This window comes from Schistocerca gregaria, chromosome 10, assembly GCF_023897955.1.
Source record: "Schistocerca gregaria isolate iqSchGreg1 chromosome 10, iqSchGreg1.2, whole genome shotgun sequence".
Taxonomy (NCBI): Eukaryota; Metazoa; Arthropoda; class Insecta; order Orthoptera; family Acrididae; genus Schistocerca; species Schistocerca gregaria.
The window spans coordinates 74,595,612-74,622,323 of NC_064929.1; the positions used below are offsets into that span (position 1 = coordinate 74,595,612).

The 26,712-nt window shown below is 41.5% G+C and overlaps 1 protein-coding gene across 3 annotated transcripts in view; it reads right to left on the reverse strand.

Moving 5' to 3' along the window:
• Positions 1-26,712, reverse strand: part of LOC126293531 (haloacid dehalogenase-like hydrolase domain-containing protein 2) — a 45,028-nt gene that overhangs the window by 9,271 nt on the left and 9,045 nt on the right. For 2 of the 3 annotated variants that reach the window (XM_049986798.1, XM_049986797.1), the window contains exons 2-4: positions 19,159-19,263; positions 16,225-16,527; positions 5,376-5,586 (exon numbers count right to left, since the gene is read on the reverse strand). In XM_049986798.1, coding sequence (XP_049842755.1) covers positions 5,376-5,586; positions 16,225-16,527; positions 19,159-19,169 — 525 coding nt within the window. In that variant the 5' untranslated portion in view covers positions 19,170-19,263. The remainder of the gene's footprint in view (positions 1-5,375; positions 5,587-16,224; positions 16,528-19,158; positions 19,264-26,712) is intronic. The other variant, XM_049986796.1, reaches the window with a different exon arrangement.

A 26,712-nucleotide genomic window follows, 5' to 3' on the forward strand; every position in this document is an offset into this window, starting at 1 on the left:
AAGGAAACTGAGCATTCCTAAAGGAAAAATTACAAATATGGCTAAATACAGGGCTAACATGTGCAGCACAGTACTTTAATATTCTGCTACACACTCCATCATAACCATGAGAGTCCTTAGTCTTCAGTAATTTAATTATTGACTCAATCTCCCTCTTGTCTGTATCACAGAGGAGTATTTCAGACGTGAATCTCAGAAAGGCATTTGCCAAGAGAGTTATATGATTCTCTATAGAAACTAAATTTTTAATTAATTCATCAGCAATGCTCAGAAAATGATTGTTAAATACTGTACATATATCTGGTTTATCAGTGACAGAAATATTTTTACTATGAAATGACTTTATATCGTCGACCTTCAGGTGCTGACCAAACACTTCCTTCACAACTAACCATATGGTTTTAATTTTATCCTGTGAATTAGCTACTCTATTTGCATACCACATGCCTTCTTAGTAATATTTTAAGCACCTTATAGTACTGTTCGTAATGGGCTACTGAAGCTTGATTGTAACTACTTCTAACATTCTGATATAATTCCCAGCCCACCTGGGCTGCCTTTTACTGCTAATAGCCTGTTTAGAACTTTCTAATGGTAAACAACTCTCAAAGAGCATTAGAAATGTGTTAAGGAAAACATTATATTTGCCATCTATGTTATCAACACTATAAATATCCTGCTACTCTTGTTCACTAATAAGATTCGAAAAACTCTATTGCTGTTGGATTAACTTTCCTAAATAGTTTGTAATTATATGTGACATTTGTTCGAGTACAAAAGCTTTTTAGTGTTAAAAAATTTGTGCACCCTTTTACTAACAGAATTTGAGTGGTAGCAAGGCAATATCACTGCTTGATCTCTTGTAAACAGAATGCATTTCCTTTTCTTATCTCAGTTAATATGAGAACAGTTCATTCAACAACAGGGCATTACATGTAAAACACACACACACACACACACACACACACACACACACACACACACACATTTGCATTATGTTTACAGTTCAAACAAGTAATCAAATACAAAAACACTGTGTAAAGTCATAAAAATTAGCTATAAGCAAGTGGTAACAGTCCCACAATTAAGTATAACTGATTAGGGCTTACTACTCTACAGCGATAAAGAAATAATTATGGAGTGTGCTACTCATATTAAGTTACATGTAAGTGGGAAGATACTTTTGCAAATTGTATTTATTCTTTGGCAGGGGATGCTGGACTGTGACTTGGGTCCGCCAAGTACGCTGTGTAACATCCCAAGTTTTGCGATGAAACACGCACACATTGTCACTTCAGTGTGTTCAGAAGGGCAGCAGCAGCTGCCACACAGCAAATGCAAACCACCCAACTGTTACTGAAAACTCTAATGTAAAAGAGTGTTTGTCAAGATGAAACCAAAGGAACTTGATGAGCTAGTGTCACACAATTGTATTCTTTACTGCAGTGAAATTGTTGTTTTTGAATTGAAGTTTTGATTATTTTAGCAATGTTTAATGGAGAAAAAAAAGAAAGAGGAAAAGAAAGACAAAAGCAACAGGAAGGGATTAACTGAAAGCTGTTGACCAACCTGTTACATGGAAATTAAGTCAGCTGCCTTATTAGGATTTAACTGTATCTTATGTGCAGTAATTTTTGAGGAAGACTGCACTCATCCAGTCAATGTTTCACTTAAAGTATAAGCATTAAGGCCAATCCCTTTTAAATGGATGGTGTAAAGCAAATCTTACTGTGAAGTTAAGGCATTAATTGGTGGTGGTTGTTGTTCTAATTGTGTCCTTCAGTTTGAAGAGTAGTTTGCTGTAGCTGTCCACCTTAGTCTGTCCTGCACAAGCGTCTCCATCTCTCTAAGCATTGCATCCACCATCCATTTCAACCTGCTTGTAGTAATCATCGCTTGTGGCTTCCCTCTACAATTTTACTCTCCTGATCCACTTCTCTCTATTACCCAACTGACAATTCCTTCATTTCTCAGGATGTGTAATATCAACTGATCCTTTTTTAGTCAAGTTCTAATTAAATTTCTTTTTTCACTAATTTGATCAGAACCTCTTCCTTACTTAACCAAACTAACCAGTCAAATCTTCTGTAACATTAAATTTCAAAAGCTATTTTGTTCTTGCCTGAACTCTTCATCATGTATGCTTCACATTTGTACAAGGCTATGTTCCAGATAAATACCGTCATAAAATACCATATTTACTCGAATCTCAGCCGCACTTGAAAAATAAGACTTGAAATGAAGGAAAAAAAAAAAATTCCTCAATTTAAGCTGCACCTGAAATTTGAGACTCAAAATGCAAGGGGAGAGAAAAGTTTTAGACCGCACATCCAAATCGAAACAAAGTTGGTTCATTGTGTAACATGAGACGCAATTAAGGTTGAATGAATGAAGATATAGCTATAGTAGTTTGGTTCGAGTCGTGAGCTTAACAGTTACGCTTTACCAAGTAGCCATTGCTCTGTGTCAGGCGCTCCATCCATATTTATATGGGTACCCTTCCTTTTTCATGTGCTTCAACTGGTTTGAATAGATTGCTTATTTTGCATTGATCTGCTAAGTGCCGTTCTCTTTGTTATAGGTGTTTACGTCAATCTAAGCTGAAAATGCATTATTGTACTGTGTCATGCATTGTTTATTGCATTGTGATAATGAGTGTTTATGACCTGTCGCCGCTCGCGGCATGGCTTGCATTTGTGTCTCATTAGCGAAACAATGGCAAGAGACTGCTATTTGTTGTTAGTTACACTGCTGCTTTCTTTGATAATGATCAACAAGAACTAAATAATATACTGCATATGATAGAAGATGTCCTGAACAAGAGTTTAGTAAAAAATTTTCTCTGTTTGAATATCTTTGCAGACGCCTCCTTAGTACATTATATTCTGCACAGAAATTAGAGTCATCTTAGATTTAAAAATTTAGTCAGTTGTCATGCTTTATTTCTGACTGTATCACTATTCAGTGTAAGAATAATAGGAATATGAACATGATATGATATGTATATTCTTCCACATTTGCTGTTGTCTCACACTAGTTTCATAGTTTATTAGGCAGACAGGATTTAAATGAGATAACTGCAAACCCAAAAGAATACATGGAATAACGTTTACATTCTTCTACCTTTTCTTTTAATTTATTTACTGACGCAGAGGTTTTGGCCCCAGTATTTATCTATGTGCCTGCAAAGCATATCTTTGCTAAATATATTCGACGGCAGAAGTTAGTTGTGGCGGCACCTACCAACATTTTTCAGAACTTCCGCTTACTTTGCACCTGATTCTAAGCTGCAGGTGTCTTTTTTTTTTTAATTACAAAAACTGGAGAAAAGTGTGGCTTAAAATCAAGTTAATATGATACTTAAATTTATATAGTATGTTGAAATATTTCTTTCCTCAGAAATACTTTTTTTCTCTTCACTGTCTGCATTTTATACTCTTTACTTCTGCTGTTGGTTATTATTGCACTGTCTTAACAGCAAAAATCATGTACTGTTTTTAGTGTGTCATTTACTAATTTAATTCCCTCAGCATCGCGTCCTTAATTTGACTACACTCTGTTGCTCTCGCTTTACTTTTTTGTTCACGTTTGTCTTGGAACCTCTTTCCAAGATGAAACATATAATCCTTTACCAACAGCCGATATTTTGATGTTTTATTAGGCAACCAGTTACAACATTCAATCACGTCACCTTCAGGCCCGTTGCATGAATTTAGAATTTATTCACCTTTGAACATTTTAAATGCTCCTGTTGTGATTATTTACATATAAAGCTAATAGACACAAAGAACATAAAAATTTCATGACATTTAGATCAGTGATGCATTGTTACGTATAATGTGAAAATTATATACATGGGAACCTTTCAACCATTGATTTATTACAACTTAGTATGACAGTAGTCAGAACTTTGTGTCACTTAAAGCTGATTCCTCACACTCTTTTGTGGAGTAATATGCTTCCTTCTTAAATAAATGCTAGAACAGCCTGAAATGTACTATAGGGAACAGAATGGGAAGCTTTTGGGTGCCTAGATATTTGTGGCTTTTGTGAACCTTAGCTAGCCTACTGTAGTGTATATCAATTGATTATACAGTAGCTGTATTGTGTTCATGTATAGACTTTCTAAGGTTAAAATGACAGCAAGTACCACTCATCCACATACAAGACAAGGTAACAATATTCGTATCTGGTTCAGTACATATCCAAACTGAGAGAGCACGTGTGCTCTTCACGCATGTGACGGCAATTGACTTATCACACGTGTGAAGAGCACACATGCTCTTAAAGTTCAGATGTCTAAAGAATTAGAGGTGATCACTGATGCCTTATCTTATATACGTATGAACGGTACTTGGTATTATTCATGCAAAAGTCCTGTAGATAACGCAATTGGAACATCGAAACTGGTAGCCTAATAAAACATACCAAAATAACGGCTGTTAGTACAGTATTAGTACGTTTCATAGACCAGCCGCTGTTCCACGCTCCTGAACCCAAGACAGAATTACATTTTCTTTCCAAGATGGCTGATCCTTCTCTGATTCTGGCAGATAATTCAACACTGACCCTACAGAGGGGTTGCAACCTGTAAAGCCCCATGTCCTCTGTTACTAAAGTAACCACTTCTTGCATGCACCACATGCCAAACCCAATGACGGTTGCCTTACAATTCTCCAGTACATACTACGCAGTAAATGAGATATTTTATTGTTAATATAGTGCACAGATACAAGTTATACAATACACAGTTTTTGTTGAAGTATACTTTGGCTTGTTTGAAATGCTTAAAAAATTTCTTCTTGTTGACTAGATGTATGGGACATACTGAAATGACTCATGAAAATACCACTGTGCCAATGGCATCTGAGAGTACATTATGCTATTTTAAATTGATGTAATGAAGTATAGCCCACATGGGAAAGCTAGGAGAGTATTTTTGGTTTATCATATTTGTTTAATGACAAGGACCAAATATTCAGACACAGAATTGAGGCCAGTCCCATAAACATTTAAAAAGCTGTAATTTTCCACAAAAAATGCAGTAAGTATAAAGAAATCAGCTGTCTCCTTTTCAAAGGAATCATCCAATCATTTATGTTAAATTAAATTCAAAGAAACCACGTAAAACCGAGATCAGTATCACTGTTAATGGAACGTTAAAACCTAATCTTTCTTTTACATAACTGGACAGAGATTTGACTGTTCATTAAAGCACAAGACACAAAGTGAAGGAAGTATCTGGAAATGATAGGAGCAACTTAATGTGAGTTACTTGACAGAGTCCATTCACCATTTTCACAGATTTTTTGGGCAAATTCACACCCTCTGCTGTAGCAAATGTCCACTAAGCACACAGACAAAGAGTTACTCACGTCACCGATCATGACCGCTTCATCAGCAGGAACTCCTCCCAGTGCCGTTCGGAAGAACAGCTCGGTCGGCTTTCCGACTACTTCAGGTTTGACATTTGTCGCGTACTCCAAGCCCTTCACGAAAGGCCCAGGACCCAGAGCTAAGCCGTCACTACGTTTGTAGTACCGTCCCTGGTGGATAGCAATCAGTGGCCCTCCTTTGTTTAACACTCTGTATGGTGCAAATAAAGTAAACACGCTGACAGTTAAGTGAAAATTTTAAAACAATTAAATCAATCTTAGCAACAAAGAAAACAAGTTTGCACAATATGTGTACCAGTGTATACATATTAAAAACAAAGATTCCAAGACTTACCAAGCGGGAAAGCGCCGGCAGACAGGCACAATGAACAAAACACACAAACAGAATTACTAGCTTTCGCAACCGATGGTTGCTTCTTCAGGAAAGAGGGAAGGAGAGGGAAAGACGAAAGGATGTGGGTTTTAAGGAAGAGCGTAAGGAGTCATTCCAATCCCGGGAGCGGAAAGACTTCCCTTAGGGGGAAAAAAAGGACAGGTGTACACTCGCACGCGCGCGCGCGCGCATACACACACACACACACACACACACACACACACACACACACACACACACACATATCCATCCGCACATACACAGACACAAGCAGACATCTTTAAAGATACATATTGTAGTAGTAGTGGTATTTTGCCTACCTCCGACCTACAGGAGGCAAAATTTGTAATACAAGGGGTATTCAGAAAGTACGGAATAATCAGTCAGAAAATGGAAACCAAAGTGAAAATAAAAAAAATTTATTTGCCACAGTTAGCTACATCTTCCAGCTGCTTATAGTTACCGCTCTGACTTATACATCTGTTTCAGTGTTGTACCAATTTTCCAATACCCTTGTCATAGAAAGCAGCCTCCAGTGCTTTCTGACAATTTTGTATATCAGTCTGTAACTCATTTTCTGTGCAAAAATGTTGTCCTCATAGCAAATAATTTGTCTGAGCAGAGATGAAAACAAGAGAAAGCCAAGTGGAGGCTGTACGGTGGGTGATCAAACACGTCCCGTTGAAAATGCTCTAGAAGTATCCTCATCGCCCATGAAATGTGCGGCTACGAACTGTCTTGAAGGAACTGCATGACATTTACATTATGTGGGGTTGAATGAAATCAGGTGAAATCTCGTGGCGATACCCATACTTGGTGACACACACTATTTTCTAGGCATCTTTATGCGCTCACTGAGCACGCAGAACTGAGAAGAGCAACATGATGCTACCTCCGGGCATACTAGAGACACTGCCAAGCACATCTGTGAAAATCTTCCTCAGATTTACACTGCGGTTTCCATTTGCGACCAATTGTTCCTAAGTTTCTGAATGGCCCTTGTATTACCAACATACATTTAAATTACAGTTTATTTTTCTTCTTTGAAATGAATCAATTGACAGTTTTTTTCTTTTTTTAATACAAACGACTCAAAAATGAGATTGACAGGAAGTGCAAAATGGCCAAGCAGGGATGGCTAGTGGACCAATGTAAGCATTTAGAGGCTTATCTCACTAGGGGTAAGATACATACAGCCTACAGAAAAAATAGAGAGACCTTTGGAGAAAAGAGAACCACGTGTATGAATATCAAGAGCTCAGATGGAAACCCAGTTCTAAGCAAAGAAGGGAAAGCAGAAAGGTGGAGTATATAGAGGGTCTATACAAGGGCAATGTTCTTGAGGACAATATTATAGAACGTACATGAAGATGAAATAGGAGATATGATACTGCATGGAAGGTTTGACACAGCACTGAAAGACCTAAGTCGAAACAAAGCCCCGGGAATAGACAACATTCCATTAGAACTACTGACAGCCTTGGGAGAGCTAGGCCTCACAAAATTCTACCATCTGGTGAGCAAGATTTATGAGACAGGTGAAATACCCTCAGGCTTCAAAAAGAATATAATAGTTCCAATCCCAAAGAAAGCAGGTGCTGACAGATGTGAAAATTACCAAACTATCAGTTTAATGAGCCATGGTTGCAAAATACTAACGCGAATTCTTTACAGATGAATGGAAAAACTGGTAGAAGCCGACCTCGGGGAAGATCAGTTTGGATTCCACAGAAATGTTGGAATATGTGAGGCAATACTGACCCTACAGCTTATCTTAGAAGATAGATTAAGAAAAGGCAAATCTACATTTCTATCTTTTGTAGCCTTAGAGTAGGCTTTTGACAATGTTGACTAAAATACTCTCTTTCAAATTCTGAAGGTGGCAGGGGTAAAATACAGGGAGTGACAGTCTATTTACAATTTGTACAGAAACCAGATGGCAGTTATAAGAGTCGAGGGGCATGAAAGGCAAGCAGTGGTTGGGAAGGGAGTGAGACAGGGTTGTAGCCTCTCCCCGATGTTATTCAATTTGTATATTGAGCAAGCAGTAAAGCAAACAAAAGAAGAATTTGGAGTAGGTATTAAAATCCATGGAGAAGAAATAAAAACTTTGAGGTTTGCCCATGACATTGTAATTCTGTCAGAGACAGCAAAGGAGTTGGAAGAGCAGCTGAATGGAATGGACAGTGTCTTGAAAGGAGGGTGTAAGATGAACATCAACAAAAGCAAAACGAGGATAATGGACTGTAATCGAATTAAATTGGGCGACGCTGCGGGAATTAGATTATGAAATGAGATGCTTAAAGTAGTAAATGAGTTTTGCTATTTGGGGAGCAAAGTAACTGATGATGGTCGAAGTAGAGAGGATATAAAATGTAGACTGGCAATGGCAAGGAAAGCATTTCTGAAGAAGAGAAATTTGTTAACATCGAGTGTAGACTTAAGTGTCAGGAAGTCGTTTCTGAAAGTATTTATATGTTGTGTAGCCATGTATGGAAGTTACACATGGACAATAAATAGTTTAGACAAGAAGAGAATAGAAGCTTTCGAAACGTGGTGCTACAGAAGAATGCTGAAGATTAGATGGGTAGATCACATAACTAATGAGGAAGTATTGAATAGAATTGGAGAGAAGAGGAGTTTGTGGCACAACTTGACTAGAAGGGATTGGTTGGTATGGCATATTCTGAGACATCAAGGGATCACTAATTTAGTATTGGAGAGAAGCCTGGAGGGTAAAGATCGTAGAGGGAGACCAAGAGATGAATACACTAAGCAGATTCAGAAGGATGTAGGTTGCAGTAAGTACTGGGAGATGAAGAAGCTTGCACAGGATAGAGTAGCATGGAGAGCTGCATCAAATGAGTCTCAGGACTGAAACCCACAACAACATTATTTCTTTTGTTGCCTGCTGGCTTTCAGGTTCTCAGCCCATCAGATGACACCTAATCATAGCCTAACAAGCAGAAAGCTGGATCATGACAAATAAATACAGTTTTACAGAACACCAGGAAAATGTTTATAGTTAATGTTATTACAGTTTTCTCAATTTTGCCCCTTTTGATATACACAGCTAAAAAAAGGTTTTGTATCACCATCATGACTAGCTTAGTTCATGTGTTTCTGACCTGAAACCTTTTTCTCACCATGTTCACCACTTTTATCACAGGAAATTGCTACGCGCAACTAACTGTATCTTTGGTGAAGTTCAATAGAGTGTACCAGGTCTCCTGTCATCAATGGAACAATGTGGCATATTACCATTCAAAATCTACAAGGGTATACTGAAAACTAATGTCTCCAATTTTTTTTATATGAAAACTTTTAAAGCTTTTTAAATAAAACAAACGTTATTAACATTCTACTTCTTTATTCTCCGTGCCTACATATTTATTTCTGAACATGGTCACCCTGGTGACAAACACATTTATCCCGACTAGAGACCAGTGGTGATACTGTCACCGTAAAGTGTTTGGCTTTGGGGATGGAACCTCAATTTCAACTCTGCTTGCACCACTTCATCACTATGAGAGTGAAGTCCCCGAAAGGGTTCTTTAAGTTTTAGAAACAGATGAAAATCAGATGGGGTCAAGTTGGGACTGTACGGAGGATGATCGATGACAGTGAACCTGAGGTGTCGGGATGTTGCAGCACTCGTGTGTGGTCTGGCATTGTGGATGAACCCTTAAAATTCATCCTTTCAGTTTCCTGCAGATCTCACAGTACTTTGCCGAGTTTCTGGAGGTGCCTTTAGGCATGTATTCCAGTTGCACCACACCTCAAACATTACAGAACACTATGAGATAACTTGCCCTACTGACGGCATGTTATTGAACGTGCCACAAACTGTAATCCTTTGTGGTGGATATCCATTGATGCTCTCTTGTTTTTGGGGTCAAAATGGTGAACCTAGATTTCATAACCTGTCACAATTTTGTTAAGGAACCCATCATCCTCATACTCAAAATGCAAAAGTAATTATTGACAGATGTCTATCTTCTTTGTTTTACATCACGAGTGAGCATTCGAGGTACCCATTGTGCACACAGTATTCTGAACTGTAGTTCTGCAATAATGGCCTGTAAACACCACTGCGATATGCCAACACTGTGTGTGCATTACCTGAAGACTTTCTCTGATGTATTCACGAACCTGATTCTGACGAGTCTCACCAGTTGCCATAAGCTGTCACCAACTCTGAGTTCTGTCACACATACTGGGGTTAGCACCACCGTTTACTACAAGCACAAATAACCCAGCAGCGCACATTAATGATTTCGATACAATATTCACTGTACACAGCTTTAATTCTTTTTTGGATTTCAGTATTAGGAACATTTTCTGTGGTTGGAAACTCAATTAGAGTGCTTTGTTTCTCACTGACATAGTTATGTTACACACAATTATGTTACGCATTACAATTCTCAGCACTCTAGTGGCAGAGGTTTGCAATTTCCATCAGCAAAGTGTGAAATTTTTCTGAGTAATATGCATATCTCAACTGATATTGGAAGAGAAGAATTTCATAGATACTTGGGAGAGACAAAATATGACAAAAGGATTAGACCTTGTGTGGACACTATATGAAACAGGTGAAAACCCTCAGACTTGTATGTTGACACCTCTGCGATAGAAATGCTCCTACACTTCCAGACACATCAAATTTCACATCATTGCAATCTTTCCCCATGTTCTTTGTACATCACATGGAGGTAATCTGTGGCATGATGAGTATGTTTTATCTGAATGAGGAGCTCGATTATATATAAAGAATGACAAACCATTATTAAGGCATTTGTCAATCTCACTGCCACGAATTTCTTATACAATTATGGAACATATACTGTGCTCACGGATGATAATGTTTGTGGAGAATGGATGAGTCCTATGTAGGTTTTAACACAGTATTTGCTTTCACATGTTGAGTGAAATCTGGTTTACTCTTCTTGTTTCTGAGATCTATGTAGCAGTAGACTGCAGAGCTGACGTCGGTCTCATGTTTCTCAACCCCCTGAAAGCCTTCGGTACCTTTCTATACTGTCAACAAGTAAACAAAATACGAGGGTACAGAATACCCAACTAGGTGCACAAATGGACTGGTAACTTCCTAGAAAGCAGAGCTCAGGTTTCCACTGTTTATGGAGAAACATCAGCAGAAGTAGAGGTATACCTCAAAGAATGGCTGCTATTGTTCACGATACATACAAATGACACACAGGATAAAATCTGTAGCTCTATGAGATTACTGGCAGGTGACACAACTATGGACAGCTTTAGAATCTTGTTACAGAATGTAGACACTTGCAGACATCCTATGCCTGATGCAAAGATTGGCAGCTCATCCTGTACATAAATAAATGTTACATAATGCACCGAAATGGGCAAAAAGGTCCACAATTGATCACTGGAATCAGTCACCACCTTCTAGCATGCAGGTGTTTCTGTCCAGGGGAGACGACAACATAAATCTAGCCATGAGGGAGGCTTGAGTACCGTTTATCAGTCTAAGAATTACACAAAGTTGGTTAACAGAAAAGATAGAAAAGATTACATGAAGAACTTAGTATAGAACCTCAGATGTGTTAAATGGGGTTCAAATCATACAGATCTGGTGACCAAGACATCGACACGGGTTTGGCTCAAACCCTGCAGAGTCATTAAGGTCTTGCAACACAAACAGTTATCCTGTTGGAAGATGTCAATGCTGCCGGAGAAACACTGAGAACCAAGGCATGTAGGTGGTCCGAAATATCACGGTGCCTCACAATACTAACATTCGTCCTACAGAAGCCAAGTTGAATGTCCCCCACACCATTATACTGCTCCCACTGGCCCACATCTGTGGCACAATGCACACTTTCAGCAGCTGTGTTACACAAATGACGGTGTATCTGGACACGACCACTGACCTAGCGCAGCACGAAATGTAACTCACCCGACTAGGTGACTCGTTTCCGTTGAACACATCCACACTGAAATAACAACTGACAGTGTCATTAGGCCAAGAAATAAACATGTGGAGGTCATTTGCTGTGGACTCCCCATGTTCAAAAATGTGCACTAAACAAAGTGCTCTGAAATGCTTGCTTTTGCACTGGCACTGTTAACAGTTCTGTTTCATATTGACCCCTATTATTCTTTACAGAGCAGATACTCATTTGACCTTTAACTTCTGCAACACGATGTCGACATCCGACAACTTGTTGCCAACTTGTCATTAAACTGTCCTTTGACCAAGGCCCGTAGATGGTCGAGACAGTTCACATGAACAGCTGACCAGCTTGTATGTTTCGGAGACGCTCATTCCCAGAAGCCAGACCATAACAAACTGCCCTTTGTCAAAGTTAGTTATGTCTGCCAATTACTCCACTGGTGGCTCATATTGTAGCTATGCTTCTTTTCCGCTTGCACACTTTCCTTACTGCGTTACATGTATGCAACACCACCAGAATGCATTTACTCCCTTTGCAGGCCCATCACATTTTGGCTCACCAGTGCATAGTTCGTAATATGAACGTGTAACTAAAGTTTGAAAAATTTGGGTTCATACAGATGAGCACTGATACTCCTTCTTCTCGCGGGGCCACAAATGGATTAGGAAGAGGGAAACAAAATTGATGCAATGTACACTCTTCATCATAACTGTACACTGGCTTGTGGAGTACAGGTGTTGATATTTCAATTTAGTGAAACTGGATTCTTGATGAGTTTCTGAAAGTCTCACTGTTCTACGAAGTACCACCAGTTTTTTTCTAGAGTTGAAACTCTGTTCCATATCAGTGGGAGCCTCAGATTTTCTCTAGTTGAATAGGGAATGAGGGAATTTCTACCAGTTACCCTCCACATACATAAGTAGCACTGCTACCTCGAATATCGCATACAGGGTGAGGTATATATGTCATTTAAGATATTTTTTGACATGCTAAGGATGTTGATAATTTATTTTTACTTTGACAAATAGTGACTGTGGGCTCATAAAATGGTGAATAGTGTGTTATCATAACCTTCTAACCAGCAGGATATTGGTAATTTAATTTTACTTTTACAAATACTGCCTTTGAGTTCATAAAATATTGAACAGTGTGTTATCATAATCTTTTAACCACTGAGAAACAGAATAAAATTCTGCTTTTACAATGAAAATATGCAGTTTTTTAGCTCCAAACTAGTATTTCTAGATGGCTTCTATTGCTCTTTACCATTCTTCATGAGTTAGAACATAGATTATGAGGGCATGCTGAAAAGTAATGTTTCTGAATTTTTTATGTGAAACTCTTAATGCTTTTTAAATATAAGAAATGTTGATAACATTCAACACCATTATTCTTTACATCTTCATATTTACTTCTCAACAAAGTCACCCTGGACATGGACACGACTTTCCAAACGAGTGACCAGTTCATTGATACCGTCACTGTAGAATGTTTGACATTGTTGACATTGCCGTAACCTCACCTCTGTTGACACCGCTTTATCAATATCAGTGTGAAGTCCTCGACGGTGTGCTTTAAGTTTTGCAAACAGATGAAAATCAGGTGAGGCCAAGACAGTACAGTACAGAGGATGATCTATGCTTGTGAACCCGAGCCATCAGATTGTTACATATGTCACAGCACCCATGTGTGGTCCAGTACAGTTTGCTGGAGAGGGTCCTCCACATGAGGCCGAACTCTTCAAATTCGAAACTCAACCCCAACACACTGTTTCTCACACACCGTGTTACGGTTGCACTATACATCGCCATGTTACATGCTACAATCCAGAGTCATCTAGCAGCAGAGGGCTGTAAATACGTAGACATGAAAAACAAAAATGTAGGATGTTAATAACATTTGTACTATTTAAAAAGCTTTAAGAGTTTCCACATAAAAAAGATTTGAACGCATTACTTTACAGCATGTCCTTGTAAATTAACTTCCGTGTTGTTGTTGTGGTCTTCAGTCCTGAGACTCATTTCATGCAGCTCTCCATGCTACTCTATCCTGTGCAAGCTTCATCATCTCCCAGTACCTATTGCAACCTACGTCCTTCTGAATCTGTTTAGTGTATTTATGTCTTGGTCTCCCTCTATGATTTTTACCCTCCACGCTGCCCTCCAATACTAAATTGGTGATCTCTTGATGCCTTAGAACATGTCCTACCAACCGATTGCTTCTTCTAGTCAAGTTGTGCCACAAACTTCTCTTCTCCCCAAACCTATTCAATACTTCCTCATTAGTTATGTGATGTACCCATCTAATCTACAGCATTCTTCTGTAGCACCACATTTTGAAAGCTTCTTGTCCAAACTATTTATCGTCCATGTTTCACTTCCATACATGGCTACACAACATATAAATACTTTCAGAAACGACTTCCTGACACTTAAATCTATACTCGATGTTAACAAATTTCTCTTCTGCAGAAATACTTTCCTTGCCATTGCCAGTCTACATTTTATATCCTCTCTACTACGACCATCATCAGTTATTTTGCTCCCCAAATAGCAAAACTCATTTGCTACTTTAAGCATCTCATTTCCTAATCTAATTCCCACAGCATCATGCGATTTAATTCGACTACATTCCATTATCCTCGTTTTGCTTTTGTTGATGTTCATCTTATATCCTCCTTTCAAGACACTGTCCATTCCGTTCAGCTGCTCTTCCAAGTCCTTTGCTGTCTCTGACAGAATTACAATGTCATCGGCAAACCTCAAAGTTTTTATTTCTTCTCCATGGATTTTAATACCTATTCCGAATTTTCCTTTTGTTTCCTTTACTGCTTGCTCAATATACAGATCAAATAACATCGGGGAGAGGCTACAACCCTGTCTCACTCCATTCCCAACCAGTGCTTCCCTTTCATGTTCCTCGACTCTCATAACTGCCATCTGGTTTCTGTACAAATTGTAAATAGCCTGTCACTCCCTGTATTTTACCCCTGCCACCTTCAGAATTTGAAAGAGAGTATTTTAGTCAACATTGTCAAAAGCCTTCTCTAAGGCTACAAAAGATAGAAATGTAGGTTTGCCTTTTCTTAATCTATCTTCTAAGATAAGCTGTAGGGTCAGTATTGCTTCACATATTCCAACATTTCTATGGAATCCAAACTGATCTTCCCCGAGGTCGGCTTCTACCAGTTTTTCCATTCATCTGTAAAGAATTCGCGTTAGTATTTTGCAGCCGTGGCTCATTAAACTGATGATTTGGTTATTTTCGCAACTGTCAACACCTGCTTTCTTTGGGATGGGAATTATTATACTCTTCTTGAAGACTGAGGGTATTTCGCCTGTCTCATAAAATTTGCTCACCAGATGGTAGAGTTTTGTCAGGACTGGCTCTCCCAAGGCTCTCAGTAGTTCTAATGGAATGTTGTCTACTTCAGGGGCCTTGTTTCGACTCAGGTCTTTCAGTGCTCTGTCAGACTCTTCATATAGTACCATATCTCCCATTTCATCTTCATCAACGTCCTCTTCCATTTCCATAATACTGCATAGACTCTCTATATACTCCTTCCACCTTTCTGCTTTCCCTTCTTTGCTTAGAATTGGGTTTCCACCTGAGCTCTTGATATTCATACAAGTGGTTCTCTTTTCTCGAAATGTCTGTTTAATTTTCCTGTAGGCAGTATCTATCTTACCCCTAGTGAGACAAGTCTCTACATCCTTACATTTGTCCTCTAGCCATGCCTGCTTATCCGTTTTGCAATTCTGTCGATCTCATTTTTGAGACGTTTGTATTCCTTTATGCCTGCTTCATTTACTGCATTTTTATATTTTCTCCTTTCATCAATTAAATTCAATATTTTTTCTGTTGCCCAAGGATTTCTACTAGCCCTCATCTTTTTACCTACTTGATCCTCTGCTGCCTTCACTACTTCATCCCTCAAAACTACCCATTCTTCTTCTACTGTATTTTTTCCCCCATTCCTGTCAATTGTTCCCTTATGCTTTCTCTGAAACTCTGTACAACCTCTGGTTTTGTCAGATTATCCAGATACTACCTCCTTAAATTGCCACCTTTTTGCAGTTTCTTCAGATTGTGGTCAATCCACATCCGCCCTGGAAATGTCTTGCAATTTAAAACCTAGTTGCTAAATCTCTGTCTTACCATTATATAATCTATCTGAAACCTGTCAGTATCTCCAGGCTTCTTCCATGTATACAACCTTCTTTTATGATCCTTGAACCAAGGGTTAGCTATGATTAAGTTATGCTTTGTGCAAAATTCTACCAGGCGGCTTCCTCTTTCATTTCTTCCCCCCAATACACTCCAGTGTATGTAACAGTATTCTTGATCTATGCAGACTTTGGCTTCACTGTACTTCATTGAAAATTTCAATCAATTTAAACATTTGTAAACATAGTTACAGAAAGAGATGACCAAATTATACATCAATAGCTAGTTCAGAGCTTTTACTAGCTAACTAAATTTAAAAGAGGCAACCTGCCTTAAAGCTTTGTGAAGTTTTCACCTGAATGCTGTGTTGAGCTCCTTGTAATTGAACTTGTCCGGCGCCAGGCCGACCAGAACGGAGTCTGCTTCATCCTCCCCATATGCACCGAGCCCCGTGAAGTCCTCCTCGGCCTGCGCATCCAGCAGCAGCAGTGGCCGCAGTCCCCGCCGCTCCACCAGTTCTCTGGCCGCCCACAGGCTGGACAGGATATCCTCGGGCTGCACAGTGAACCCAATCTTCATGAGCCGGCCGTGGAGACGTGCCCGTGACTCCTTGGTAGTATTTGTGACGAAGCGCAGTGATAAACTGCTCTGTTGCAACCTGTTTTGAACAGTGAGGAATCTGCTGAAGTACAAAGACTACACAGCCTAGTTACTCTCTGTCAAAAGAGAGCACTTTCCATTCTACATCTACATCATTACTCTGCAGTTCACATTTAAGTGCTTGGCAGAGGGTTCATCGAACCACAATCATACTATCTCTCTAGCATTCCACTCTCGAAAAAACGAACACCTAAACCTGAGCTCTGATTTCTCTTATTTTATTTTGATGATCATTCCTACCTATGTAGATTGGGCTCAACAAAATATTTTCGCAATCGGAAGAGAAAGTTGGTGACTGAAATTTCGTAAATAGATCTCGCCGCGACAAAAAAGTCTTTGCTTTAATGACTTCCATCCCAGCTCGCGTATCATATCTGCCACACTCTCTCCCCTATTACGTGATAATACAAAACGAGCTGCCCTTTTTTGCACCCTTTCGATGTCCTCCGTCAATCCCACCTGGTAAGGATCCCACACCGCACAGCAATATTCTAACAGAGGACGAACGAGTGCAGTGTAAGCTGTCACTTTAGTGGACTTGTTGCATCTTCTAAGTATCCTGCCAATGAAACGCAGCCTTTGGCTCGCCTTCCCCACAATATTATCTATGTGGTCTTACGAACTGAAGTTGTTCGTAATTTTAACACCCAGGTACTTAGTTGAATTGATAGCCTTGAGAATTGTACTATTTATCGAGTAATCAAATTCTAACGGATTTCTTTTGGAACTCATTACTTAAATTGATATTTTTACTGTACCTGTAAAGTTCAGAGGGCTATTATAATATAGAAACTACTTTATGTGATATTATTGAGAACATATTAAAAATTAGTTTTGGTAATACACTTTTTGATGTAGGAGGAGTAGGCTAAATTCAGGAATACCTTCTTTTTAAAACTGAGCTGTGTTAAACATTTTCTGGGCACCACATCATAGGCCTAACACATTTCCTCAAATTACAGCTTCATAAACCTAATAACTGCCAGATTGTTGTGAAGTGTGCCAATGGGAACACAATACTAACCTAACCTAACCTAACGACAGCAGTTTACTTCACTTGCAATACAAATTACTGAAAATACATAAATTGTTAAATATGTTAGCTTGGCCATAGAATATTTTAGAATGAAATTTTCAATTTGCAGCATTGTGTGTGTTTATATGAAACTTCCTGTCAGATTAAAACTGTATGCCTGTCGAGACTTCAAGTTGAGAAGTTTGTCTTTCGTGGGCAAGTGCTATACTGATTTGACATACCCAAATGTGTCTCACAGCTTCACTTTTGCCACTTCCTCATCTTATAGATTCCATACTTCACAGCAGATTTCCTGTGAAGACTTGCAAGACTATGATACAGGGAAACTTCTGTGAAGTTTGGAAGTTAGGAGATGAGGTACCGGCAGAAGTGCAGCGAGTCACATTTGAGTACTTCAGTCAGTACAGCACTTCCTTACAAAAGGCAAAGGTCCCGAGTCTGAGTCTCAGTCTGCCACACAGTTTCAATCTGGGGGGAAAATATTCAGCCAATACCTCTAGGCAGGCACATCCAGATGCTCTATATGACGACACGCAGAGAGCCGGAACATGTAGGGAAAGTGTGACGTCTGTGACTAACAGCTGCACTGAGGGTAAAAATCAAGAGATATTGGAAGAAGAGATCTGGGTCATCACTTGCTTATCGTAGGGAAATTTTGACCAGGAACTCTGACTTCTAGAAAGAAGATAACACAGACATGAAAAGATAGAATATTAAAAAGCTCTGAAAAATAAAGTGGCAATGTAGCGAAGGCAGATGGAAGGCACCATACACAAAAGAGTAAGATCTTCAAAAGGCATATAAAAGGCAATAACTAGAACAGTCAGTAATTACTGAGCAGTGACCAGTGGCATTGGAGATCAGTAGCTGCAGTTGTAACTACAGAACAGCTCACTGGTAGAAATTCATCTACGACAAGACAGTATCAGTTCTGTGAAGGAGACACTGCTGGCAGACAGGTAGAAAGTATATTACAAGTACTTCATAAATTTTCATAGTTGACATTGCACAAGAAAGTTGGTCTTTGTCTCAAGAAGCTAGTACTCAGTAGTTATTTGTTAGCAGGAATAAGTAGCTGCATAGCTTTAGTTTCCTGTGAAATAAGCCAGCGAGTCCATCAGTTCCCTCAATTACCAGTTTGAGTAGATTAGTGCTAGTCATAATATGTTGTTAGTTTACTTAACAGATGTAATCAACAGTGGCAGCTTCTGACTGTTAACGTATAAATTGACAGACATCTCCGAAGTCTCTCATTAGTGATGGGATTTGTGAAACACAATGCATGAATGAATGGACAGAATTGGTACTGGAACTAAGGACAATCAATGTAAAAACTCACCGTTGCTTCGGTCAAAGGTATCCTCTGTTTATAAATACAGCATCTGAATAACTTACCAATGACAATAGAAAGTTCTTTCTTGAATGATGTCATCACAAACATCACATAGTTACACAAATATTTTACTTATTGACACTGGACGAGTTCTAGGATAAACGTAATGTAAATAGATTGTTATGAAATTTTGCAGAATTAAGAGTGTTTACAAATTTCGCATTACTAATACTTCTTAGCTGAAAAACTATACAATTTACCTTATTGTCATGCCCCAGTACAGCTCCTATCTGACAGTATAGAGATGGCGTGGCATGGATGTTGATGAAAATACTGTTCTGTTGTGAGGAAGGTTGAGATTGAGTCTGTGGAAAGGAGAAAGGTGTCTGACAGGTATGGTAATCTGTCACAGTAGCAAGACAATGAACTCTTAATTACGTTTACCCAAGTTTATTCACTGTTAAATACATTTCTCTGTGAGGTGTCTGACTGACAATTCCCCTACTGTACATGTATCAGCTAGAACATGTTTACTATTATTTCATCCTATTTAACATGGGTATTGTCCTACCAAGAGTGACAAATCATGTAGTATTGTTTTCTAATAACTATTAAAGGTACTAACTTGGTTGCCTAACTCAGTCAGAAGTGCAGTTACTGCCACTCATTCTGTCTTCTGCAACTACTGCTAGATTACATCATAGAACTACTTTGAAAAATGCCAGTACTTCACCTCCTATACAATTCTGCTGCTGTTTTTATGTAATGCTTCAAACAGACTAATATCATCAACTTTTTTTCTGTCTTGTATGTTGTCACCTGCCACAAATGCCTCTCTTGTGCAAACATCATCTCAGAATAACACTTGCCCCCACAAAATCATTTATTTCTTGGGTGAATTCCAATCTCTTCTTGCCCTAGTTTTTATCCTCTACAGCTTTCTCTAGTACCATTGACGTTAATCCCTGTGTTGTGTCCCAAATATACATTCTCAGAAATTTCTTCTCCAGACTAAGCCGAATATTTGTTAGTAGCAGGATTGACTTTGTCCAGAATGCCCCCTTTACCTGTGGTAATAAGCTGTTTACGTCTTTGTTGCTTAGTAACCTGTGTTATTTTGCTTTCAAGGTATCAGAATTCATTAACGTAGTCTACGTTGCAGTCCCCAATTTTGATGTTGATTCTTACTAATCTCATTTCTGCTACTTCTCATAACTTTCACCTTACTCGTAGTCCGTCTAAACTGTCTATATACTGGCAAAATCAGGATATAATTGCAATATTAGAGTTACGTGAAATTTAAATTCTCAAGTCCAACTCTTTTTGATAAAACAACAGCAACTCCACTGTGACTGAGAAAGGGGGGGGGAGGGGGGGAGGGAGAATATGGAAATTATTTCTGCTTCTACAAGTAGCTGCTGACAAATACAACCTCGAATTTTTTTTATGTGAAAACTCTTTAAGTTTTTGATAAAGAACAAAATTTATTAACATTCTAGATCTTTATTCTTCGTGTCTACATATTTATTTATCAACATATTCACCATGGCGACAAACATATTTCTACCAACAAAAGACCAGTTTGTTGATACCATCACTGTATAATGTTTAGCTTTGTAGATGGAGCCACAACCTCACCTCTGCTCTTGCACCACTTCATCACTATCAAACTGAAGTCCTCAAAAATGTTCTTTAGGTTTTGGAAACAGATAAAAATCAGATGGAGTCAAGTCTGAGCGGTATGGAGGACGATCGATGACAGTGAACCTGAAGCATCGGATTGTTGCACATGTCACAGCAATCGTGTGTAGTCTAGCATTGTCATGCTGAAGGAGATGGTGCTCCTCCTGTGGACAAACTCTCTGAATTTGTGCTTTCAGTTTTCTGAGGGTTTTGCCGTTCCTTGCACAGTTTATGGTGGTGCCTTTAGGCATGAATTCCAAATACACCACACCCTGAGCATATCAGAGCATGGTGAGCATGTCTTTACCTGCTGATAGCATATTCTTAAACATTTTTGGCACAGATGATCCTTTCTGGTGGAGCTCCATTGATGCTCTCTTGTTTTTGGGGTCAAAATGGTGACGCGTCACAGTGTAGTTAAAGAACTTGTGACCCTCATGCTGTTTCATGCCTCAAGTTAGCATTCGAGGCAGGCAGTGTGCACACAGCTTTCTGTACCGCAGTTCTGCAATGATGGCCTGTACACACTCTTATGATATGCCACACTTACCTGAGAGCTGTGTGTGTGTGTTATCTAATGAGTTCATGAACCTGATTCCAACGAGACTCATCGGTTGTTGTACACAGTCGTCACTCCGAGCTCTGTCACAAACGTTGACATTTGCACCAGCGTTTCCTTCATTACGAACACAAACTACTCAACTAATTTCCCTGCAATCACCACTATAAACAGCTCTCACTCTTGTATGGATTTCAATTGGAGGCATGTTTTCTTTGGTCAGAAACTCGCTTACAGCATGCTGTTTCTCATCCACTGACAGTTATGTCACATTTCCCTGTTACACACTACAATTCAGATCCCTTTAGTGCCACAGTCTTGCAGGTTGCATCAGCAAAGTGAGAAAGTTGACCCTGAAATATGTATGATGCATAATACCTCAAACAATATAGAGAACAAAATAAAAATTTGGAGGTATTACTTTTCAGACTGCCCTCACAGCATTGTAATTGTGAATTGCTGAGTTAATCCTAAATTCACTCTTGTTATCAATCAGAAACACCATTAGGGAGTATACATATTGGTGTACAAGTGTAAGAATCCCTAGCTCTGCAAGATGTTTGGTTACACATTTTACAAAATATTGGTTGGTTTGTGGGATTAAAGGGACCAGACTGCTACGGTCATCGGTCCCTTTTTCCAAAAAAACTAAAACCACCCACAGAGAATACAAACGAACAGAAAAGACAGCAGATGACACAGGAAAGAAATACTGAGACAGAGATCAGCCAAAACAAATTAAAGTCACACAGAGTGTGACGGTGGTTAGCCGACCATAGGAACAAAAAAGGAGAAGCCAACCACCGAGAGACACATTAAAAACTCAGTTTAAAATTGTAGGCCAAAGGCCAGAATCAACACAAAAAAAACATAACAAACAATCAAATTAAATGATAAAAACCCCCTGCCCAAATAAAACACAAAACTAAGCCTGTCATGGCACAGTCATTAGTTAAAAGGGCAGGGAGTGTATCAGGCAGTGCAAACGTCTGCCTGAGCACAGTTAAAAGGGTGCACTCCAACAGAATGTGGACGACCGTCAAGGCCACCCCACAACGACAAAGAGGCGGGTCCTCACTTTGCAGTATATAACTGTGCATCAGTCGGGTATGGCCAATGCGGAGCCGACAAAGGACGACTGAGTCCTTGCGGTTGGGTCGCATGGATGACCGCCACACAGTTGTCGTCTCCTTTATAACACGGAGATTATTGGGGATCGTCAGGGCATGCCATTCAGCGTCCCAAAGAGCAAAAACCTTGCGGCGAATGACTGCTTGCAAATCAGGCTCCGGGAGGCCAATGTCCAGAGATGGTTTACTGGTGGCCTCTTTCGCCAGGCGGTCAACATTTTCATTGCCAGGTATCCCAACATGACCAGGGGTCCACATAAAGACCACAGATCGGCCAAAACAGGCAAGAGTGTGCAGGAATTCCTGGACAACCATGTCCAGACGAGAGCGAGGGAATCACTGGTCGATAGCTCGTAAACTGCTTAGGGAGTCACTACAGATAACGAAGGACTCACCTGAGCAGGAGCGGATATACTCTAGGGCACAAAAGATGGCAACGAGCTCCGCAGTGAAAATGCTGCAGCCAGGAAGCAATGAACGTTGTTCGGATTGGTCCCCAAGAGTTAAAGCATAACCAACATGACCAGCAACAATCGAACCGTCAGTGTAAACAACGGCAGAGCCCTGATATGTGGCGAGGATGGAATAAAAGCGGCGGAGAATGGCCTCCAGAGGAACTGACTCCTTCAGGCCCTGTGCCAATTCAAGCCAAAGGCAAGGGCGAGGCACACACCACAGGGGTGTATGCAGAGGGGCCCAGAAAGGAGGTGGAACAGGGAAAACCCCAAGCCCAGAGAGAAGCTCTCGGGCGCAGACCGCGATTGTACAACCCGACCGGGGCCGACGTTCTGGGAGATGGATGACTGACTGCGGGAACAGAAGACGATAATTTCGATGCCCGAGCAAGCTAAAAACATGGGCAGCATAAGTAGCCAGAAAATGTTGGCGCCATAACAGCAGTGGAGGGACACCTGCCTCCACAAGTATGCTGTCCACTGGGCTGGTCCGGAACGCACCAGTGGCAAGTAGTATACTACTGTGGAGGATTGGGTCCAGCACCCACAATGCAGATGGGGATGCCGAGCCATAAGTCAGACTCCCATAATCCAGACGGGACTGGATTAATGCCTGGTAAAGCCAGAAGATGGTAGACCGGTCGGCGCCCCAGCTGGTGTGGCTCAGGCATCGCAGAGCATTTAGATGCTGCCAACACATCTGTTTAAGCTGCCGAATATGAGGCAGCCAAGTCAACCGGGCATCAAAAACTACTCTCAAAAACCTATGTGTCTCCACCACAGCAAAAAACGTCTCCACCACAGCAAAAAACCTATGTCTCCACCACAGCAAGAAGTTCACCGGCAAGATTAAGCCGCGGATCAGGGTGGACTGTTTGTCGCCGGCAGAAATGCATAACGCAGGTCTTGGCAGCCAAAAACTGGAAGCCATGCGCCACAGCCCAAGACTGCGCCTTGCGAATAGCGCCCTGTAGCTGACATTCAGCAGTGGCAATGCCAATAGAGCTATAGTAAAGGCAGAAGTCGTCAGCATACAAGGACGCTGAGACAGATGTTCCCACCGCTGCAGCGAGCCCATTAATTGCTATTAAAAACAGGCAGACACTTAAAACAGATCCCTGTGGCACCCTGTTCTCCTGAACTCGGGAGGAACTAAGAGAGACCGCGACTTGCACACGGAAGGTATGATGCGACAGAAAATTTCAGATGAAGATCGGCAGTGGACCCCGAAGACACCAACCATGAACCTTAGATAGGATGTGATGACGCTATGTTGTATCGTATGCCTTCTGCATGTCGAAGAAGACAGCAACGAGGTGCTGACAGGGGCAAAGGCTGTATGGATGGCTGACTCCAGGCTCACCAGATTGTCGGCGGCAGAGCAGTCTTTACAGAACCCACCCTGAGACGGAGCCAGAAGGCCCCGCGACTCGAGCACCCAACTCAACCGTCGGCTCACCATCCGTTCTAGCAACTTGCAAAGAATGTTTGTCAGGCTAATGGGGTGGTAGCTGTCCACCTCCAAAGGGTTCTTGCCAGGTTCAAAACGGGGATAGCAATGCTTTCCCGCCACTGCGACGGAAACTCACCCTCGACCCAGATATGATTGTAAAGGTCGAGGAGGTGCCGCTGGCAGTCCACTGAAAGGTGTTTCAGCATCTGACAGTGGGTGCGATCTGGCCCAGGAGCTGTATCAGGGCAAGCGGCTAGGGCACTGTGAAATTCCCACTCACTGAATGGAACATTGTAGGATTCAGGATGTTGGGTGCGAAATGAAAGTCTCCGACATTCCATCTGCTCTTTAATGGAGTGGAAGGCCAGTGGGTAATTGATAGAAGCAGAACTCAGAGCAAAATGCTCTGCCAAGCAGTTGGCAATTACGTCGGAGTCAGTACAAACTGCCATAGAGGTGTCGAATCTTGGCCCAAACCTGCGATGGAGTGACATGGAGGCCAATGGTGGACACATACCGCTCCCAGCACTCCTGCTTGCGTTGGCAGATAAGGCGGCGGGCCCGTGCAAGCAGCCGTTTGAAGGCGATGAGGTGTTCTATGGAGGGATGTTGCTTGTGACGCTGGAGCACCCGCCGGCGATCTTTAATCGCTTCAGCGATCTTAGGCGACCACCAAGGCACAGTTCGCCGCCGAGGGGACCCAGAAGAACGGGGAATGGCAGATTCTGTGGCAGTAATGATGAAGGTGGTGACCGAGTGAACCACTGCATCAATGTCATCATTAGAGAGAGGCTCAATAGCAGCAGTGGAGGAGAACAAGCCCCAGTCAGCCTTATTCATAGCCCATCTGCAAGGGTGCCCAGAAGACAAACTGTGGCAGTGACAGAAAGATCGAAAAGTGGCCACTACCACACAGGTCATCATGCACTCTCCATTGGACAGACAGTAAGAGGCTAGGGCTGCAGATCGAAAGGTCGATGGCAGAGTGCGTGCCATGCCTCGACCTGTCGCCACTGACCCACCCCACAGAGGGTTATGGGTGTTGAAGTCGCCCAGTAACAAGAAAGATGGCGGCAATTGGGCTATCAGTGCCGCCAGGACATGCTGTGCAACATCACCATCCGGTGGAAGATAAAGACTGCAGATGGTAACAGCCTCTGACGTCCACACCCAAACAGCGACAGCCTCTAAAGGTCTTTGTAGAGGGACAGACTCGCTGTGAAGAGAGTGAAAGACATAGATGCAGACACCACCAGACACCCTTTCATAAGCTGCCCGGTTCTTATAATAACCCCGATATCCACGGAGGGTGGTGGTTCGCATTGCTGGAAACCAAGTTTCCTTAAGAGCAGCAGTTCCACTGAAGGATGATATTGTCCATGGCTCAGAAAGGTGTGAAGGGACTGGAGAGGCAGATTACGCCACTGGGTCACCTGCTGCCTCCGACTGAGCACCTGTGCTAATGCTATCCATGGTGTCTGAGGGACCGGCGAGATTCAGGTCCTCAGCGGACGCCAGAATCTCCACCTTGTCTTCAGACGCAGATCTGGAAGGTTGCGGTGGGGTGAGTGCCACCGCGAGTTCTTTGGGCTTAGAGCTTTTCTTCTTGGGTTTCTCACGCTGCTCCTTGCGTTTCACTTCACCAATTCAGTCTCCGGGACGGAGGAAGGTCGCGAAGCCCTACGACCAGCTGATGTGGGCACTTACGCCACTTTCGGTCGTCAGCCTTCCCGCTGGTGGAAACCTGGGAAGGGAGGGACCCAAGGGACCCCTTGCGAGTGCGAGAAGCCAAAGAAGTTGGACACTTCTCCGGCTTAGAAGCGGGGACCGACATCCCCGATGGGTGGGATGGTGTTGCTCCTGAGGTAGGTGGCGCAGGAGCAACCCGGTGGGTAGAGCCCCCCACTAGAAGAGGGAGGGAGGACTTGTACTACTCGTCGATCCGGCCGTAATTCGCGAAACTGATGGGGCTAGCACAGGTGTTGCAGCAGTGGCGTAGGAAGGTGTCATTCTCACAGGATGTAGTTGGTCGTATTTCCTTTTTGCCTCAGTATAGGTCAGTCGGTCCAGGGTCTTATATTCCATGATTTTGCCCTCTTTCTGGAAGATTCTGCAGTCTGGCGAGCGTGGTGAATAGTGCTCCCTGAAGTTGAAACAGATGGGATGCGGGGCACGTGGAGTATTGGGATGTGATGGGCATCCGCAATCTCGACATGTGAGGCTGGAAGTACAGCGGGAAGACACATGGCCGAACTTCCAGCACTTAAAGCACTGCATCGGGGGAGGGATATAGGGCTTGGCGTCACATCGGTTGACCATCACCTTGACCTTTTCCGGTAATGTATCACCCTCAAAGGCCAAGATGAAGGCACCAGTAGCAATCTGATTTTCCTTCGGACCCCGATGAACGCGCCGGACGAAATGTACACTTTGGTGCTCTAAATTGGCATGCAGCTCGTCCGTCATCAGACTGCAAAAGAAGGTCCTTATGGTAAATAACTCCCTGGACCATATTTAAACTCTTGTGGGGTGTG